Here is a 5,202-nt window from a genome sequence, read left to right as displayed (position 1 = left end):
AAAAAAATGCCACCACATAAAAGGCACTCATACTAGTGCCACATAAGAAATGCCCATGCCAGTGTCACATCTGAAGCACCTGGGCAGATTCCATGTATAAAGCACCCATGCTGGTGTCATGTACAAAAACAACCAGTATATTTTGTAGAGTGGTTGGTATTAGGAAAGGCATCCAGTCATAGATACCATACCAAAATAGACAATTGGTGCCAGGGGCAGATCTCCGGCTTGCCAGCTCTTGTCAAAGTGTTCAACCCAGGCCAGCATGGAAGGTGGATGTTCAATGGTGACGACGACGACCTTTTGGGTGTAGTTTTGGATGATTGTTCTGTGCCTCACCCCGATTGTTTTACTACCAATTCTTGTGACTTAAACATGGCAACTGGTAATTTGTGGTCTGTGGGACTTTCTGAATGGCACACCTAACAAAAGATTACCTTGAATTCTTTGAATTCTGTTAGTAGTGCAGCTTACTTGGTGATTAGCCATGTCTCATATGGACCGATTCTCAATGAAGCTGCTCATTCCTGCTTTAGCACTTTTTTTATTTTTATTTTTATTTTTTTTCCTTCTCAGATATATGTGTTGGAAACAGCATTATGTAATCTACACTGTAATGAATATTTCTTCAAAATACCATTTAAAAGCATGCATTTTATAGACTCTATATGAGGAAACAAAACCAGGAGAGCCAGGGGAAAATGATCCCAAATTCCTTAAAAGTATTTCTTGTTATTAGCATGTTGTTGTTGTTGGCACTCCGTCGCTTACGACGTCGAGGGTTCCAGTTGATCTGATCAACGGAACAGCCTGCTCTTGAAATTAACGTGCAAGTGGCTGAGCACTCCACAGACACGTGTACCCTTAACGTAGTTCTCGGGGAGATTCAGCGTGACAAGGGCTGACCCTTTGAAATACAGGCACAACAGGAAGTAAGTAAGTGTGAGAGAAAGTTGTGGTGGAAGAGTACAGCAGCGTTCGCCACCATCCCCTGCCGGAGCCTCGTGGTGTTTTAGGTGTTTTTCGCTCAATAAAAACTCACAACGCCCGGTCTGGGAATCGAAACCGCGATCCTGTGACCGTGACTCCGCTGCCGTAACCACTGGGTCATTGCGCCTCCACTGTTATTAGCATAACCATCATCTATTACACCCTTGAAAATGTATCTCTGCCAAATTTCATTGGAATATATAGAGGAAACAAAGTCTAGGAGCTCCAATCTGCACCTATACCTTTTCCCTATTTACTTGTCCTTTTAAAATAAAATTATCTCCTCCATGGAATTTTTTTTTTTTTAAATAAGTAAACATTTTCATTTTCATTTCGTTATTTCAAATTAACCATGATGTTTTTATACATTCCACCCACTTCTTTTTTCGTGAAATGGTGTCACAGTTCTTCTCTTTTACCCTGTTGTCTAATGAATGCCATGGTCTACTTCCAATGTTGATATAAAATGAAATCCAAAACCTATGTTCATGCATAAATTTTAATTCAACATTATAAAATACTAACAAATAACATCAACAGCCATGTCTGATGTATAAAAATATGAAATTAAGAAAATCATAAAATAGTGTGATTATGGAAAAACTCGTGATCAAATGCATACATCATTTTTGTTAAATATACAGATGTCGCCATTAGCTCACTAAACGTTTTGGACATGTATTTGTCTAGGCAAGGAATTTTTTAATCCCACCCTGAACTTTCATATATATTTTACCCCCTTTTTTTTTTTTTCAAATGGCTTTCAGATTTGTATGTTTTGAATATCTGGGTTACAAAATCTTAAAAAAAAAAAAAATTAATTTAATTAAAATTTTCTTTTTTAAGTTAAAGACTTGGTGGAGTTTCGGAACAACACACCACTTGCTGTAACTTATATATATATTTTTTTTTTTCTTTCAGCAATTTCTTTGGATTTTCTATGGCTTAAAAACTTGTACAATTGTTGAACAAAAATTTTGAAAATTTCATTTATTTTTATTTTATTCTCTTTATTCAATTACTTTGATAAGTAAACTGTGATGAATATTAACGAGCAAAGTTAAATTATAATGAGTATTAACAACAACCAGGTAAAATTTTTGATCAGTATTAAAAATAACAGGTAAAATTATGACCAATATTCACAATAACTGGTGAAGCTATGTTCAGTATTGACTATAACAAGTAAAGTTATGATCAGTCTTAACAATAATAAAGTAAAGCTATGCTGGGTCAATGATAAGTAGAGCTGTAATCAGTATTAAAAGTGACACGTTATGATCTGTATTAACAATAACAAGTAAAACTATGATTAGTGTTAACAATAACAAATAAAGCTATGATAAGTATCAGCAATAGCAGATATAAGCTATGATCAGTAGTAACAATAACAGGTAAAATTATGATCAATATTAATGATAATGCATATCAATATTATCTTAACAGGTATGATCAGAATTATCAATAACTAAGAACAGAGTGGACCAAAAATCATGCACCAAAATATTTGACATTGTATTTATATTATTATTATTATTATTATTATTCATTTTCTTCATTAGGTGGGGGGGAGGGGCTCTGAAAGGGATCTCAGGGAGTAGCGTCCCTGCCTTCCTGAGCTAGTTTTCCACCACATTTCTTAAAAATTGGTCACGGGGACTACTCATGTCTACAAACTGAGGTTGGGGGTAAGCAAGGGATGCTCCCTGTAGAAAATCCAGCCCCAAAAAAGCCTCATGATAGCAAGGGAGAATGGGCCCCAACCAGCCCAAAGGTTGGGGTGGGTTGCACCTGCCTACCTTAGTTGCTATGGCATTGAGGAAGATCCGACCACCCCCAGTTAACGGGGACAAAACCCGGATTTAAAACACTGGATGATGATGATGATGTGCAAGTATGTGTGTCTTCATCATTATTTTATTTATTTATTGTATTCAATTTTTGAAAAATTGAAGCATGTCTAACAGTTCTGGAACATATTGAATTGAACTTATTTTGTGCATGATTTTTGGCCCGCCCTGTATAGTTATAATCAATATTAACAATGACGAGTGAAGTTAAGATCAGTATTAATATTTCAGTACAATAATGAGATAGTTATACAGTACCTCTTTATCTAGGTTAGTTTGGTTTTTGACCCTTCAGCATTCAGATTACTCAGCCAGATGTAAAGCTTGTTTATTCACATTGTTTTGAATTAACCTTTTTGTTACCAACCTGGCTGAAACCGGCTCTGGCTCTGAGTACAAATGTCTTGTTTTCATAAATTTTGAATTAAAATCTTCACCAAACCTTAGTCACAATTTATGTTCCTAACACTAGCTTAATGATAATTAAGTTCATCATCATCGTTTAACAGTCGCTTTCCATGCTAGCATGGATTGGACGATTTGACTGGGGACTGGCAAGCCAGAAGGCTGCACCAGGCTCCAATCTGATCTGGCAGAGTTTCTACAGCTGGATGCCCTTCCTAATGCCAACCACTCTGAGAGTGTAGTGGGCCAGTCACACGGTATGGGCAACGGTGTCGCTCAAAAGGTGTTTTTTACGTGCCACCTGCACGGGAGCCAGTTCAGCGGCACTGGCAACGACCTCGCTTGAATGATTATTAAGTTATTTTACTAAATTCTTTGTTATATTTAAAGTAATTGAAAGAAACACAGAGCATCTCAACAGAAATATGGTAACAAAAGGGTTAATCTTGTAGCTTCACAATGTTGATGATGTGACTGTTTATTTTTAGAATGACATTATAGGGATATGTGTGAGAGGCTGGATCTGACCGATTTGAACATAAAACAGAATGAATGTTTGGGCCAGATATGGCCGGTTTAAAGACTAAAGAGTTGATCCTGTTGTAAATATATAACTCTTCAACCTTTTAGCATTCAGATTACTCTGTCAAATGTAATGTTTATTTATTTACATTGTTTTGAATTAATCATGCATCATCTTGCAGCTTTGAGATTTTCATGATGTTATTGTTTAATTTTAGAAGGACCTTGTAGGGTAGGTGTGAGAGTTTGCATTTGGCTGGTTTGAACATAAAACGGAGAATATTTAGGTCTGATATATCCAGTTTAAATACTAAAGGGTTAACTAGTTTCAGCTTGGGAACCGTGGCTATGCTGGGGCACCACTGTTGAAATTAAGATGATGAATTTTGATTAAATTGAAAAATGTTTTTGTTTGTTTTATAACCAAATATTAAGATATTTTAATATTTTTTCTTCCATTTGTTTATTTCAGTGTATGAACAAAATATACTCCAAGAAGCTGCTCAGTCATTACTGGAACTTTCCGGAGCAACTTCAGTGTATAGTACTGTCCAAGGTCCTTCAGACAGCAACAACAATATATCACCCACCAGAATGGGGCCATGTCCACAGAATCCCGGTAATAATCAGCTCAATCAGGCTACAACTTTAGCAACAGTTGCAACCCCAGAACAAACTGTTGCAATGGTTGTTCCAGCTGCAACTCAATACCAGAGTGAAACGGTGATCACCTACACACCTGACACAGTGGTCACCTATTCTCCCATGCCAGAGAGTGCTGTTGCGTACACCTCTGAGTCAGTGGCCACAAATGGACCAAGCAATATAACTTATGAACCTGATGCTGTTGTCATGTACGCCCCTGACTGTGAAAGTTAATGTCATTTGAAACCTTTACCTTGGTTTACTGCTAGATTCTACTGCTGGTTAAATTGGTATTCAATAACAAATTTAGTGAAACTTACCTTCCCATAGAAAAAGAAAACCCATCATTTAAGGATTCTACATTCTGAATTCTCCCTCCCTTCTCCTCCCAATTTATTTACCTACCGTCTTCTACCTGGTTGTATATTAAAAATCTCCATTAAAATAGATTCCATTTAGATTTTTAAATAGTTACGAAATTTAAACTCGTCTAAAAACAAAAAACAAAAAAAACTTTGTGAGAATTACAGATATACATGGTTTTGAAACAGAATTTTTTTTTTTTTAATTTAAAAAAAAAAGTCTTTTCATGTCTTCCTTTCTTCAATATCGATTATTTTCTAATAAAATATCCAGGGTCTACTCCAACCCATTTGATCCATTTTTAACAGCAAACAAAATTATTGACTTAATATTGACTTAATGGTTTTTAGGTCAATAATTTTTGTAAAAAAAATCTTTAGAATCTCTAATTTTTCTTTATTTCTTCTAGATAATTGATAAAATTGAT

The 5,202-nt window shown here is 35.6% G+C and overlaps 1 protein-coding gene across 1 annotated transcript in view; it reads left to right on the top strand.

Moving 5' to 3' along the window:
- The window catches only part of LOC128249104 (uncharacterized), a 43,925-nt gene extending 38,729 nt beyond the window's left edge, over positions 1 to 5,196 (top strand). Inside the window, exon 2 of the mRNA XM_052971915.1 lies at positions 4,240 to 5,196. Coding sequence (XP_052827875.1) covers positions 4,240 to 4,646 — 407 coding nt within the window. The 3' untranslated portion in view covers positions 4,647 to 5,196. The remainder of the gene's footprint in view (positions 1 to 4,239) is intronic.
- Positions 5,197 to 5,202: the final 6 nt, after the last annotated feature.

Source organism: Octopus bimaculoides, chromosome 11 (genome assembly GCF_001194135.2).
Source record: "Octopus bimaculoides isolate UCB-OBI-ISO-001 chromosome 11, ASM119413v2, whole genome shotgun sequence".
Taxonomy (NCBI): Eukaryota; Metazoa; Mollusca; class Cephalopoda; order Octopoda; family Octopodidae; genus Octopus; species Octopus bimaculoides.
This window is presented reverse-complemented; position numbering and strand designations above follow the sequence as displayed.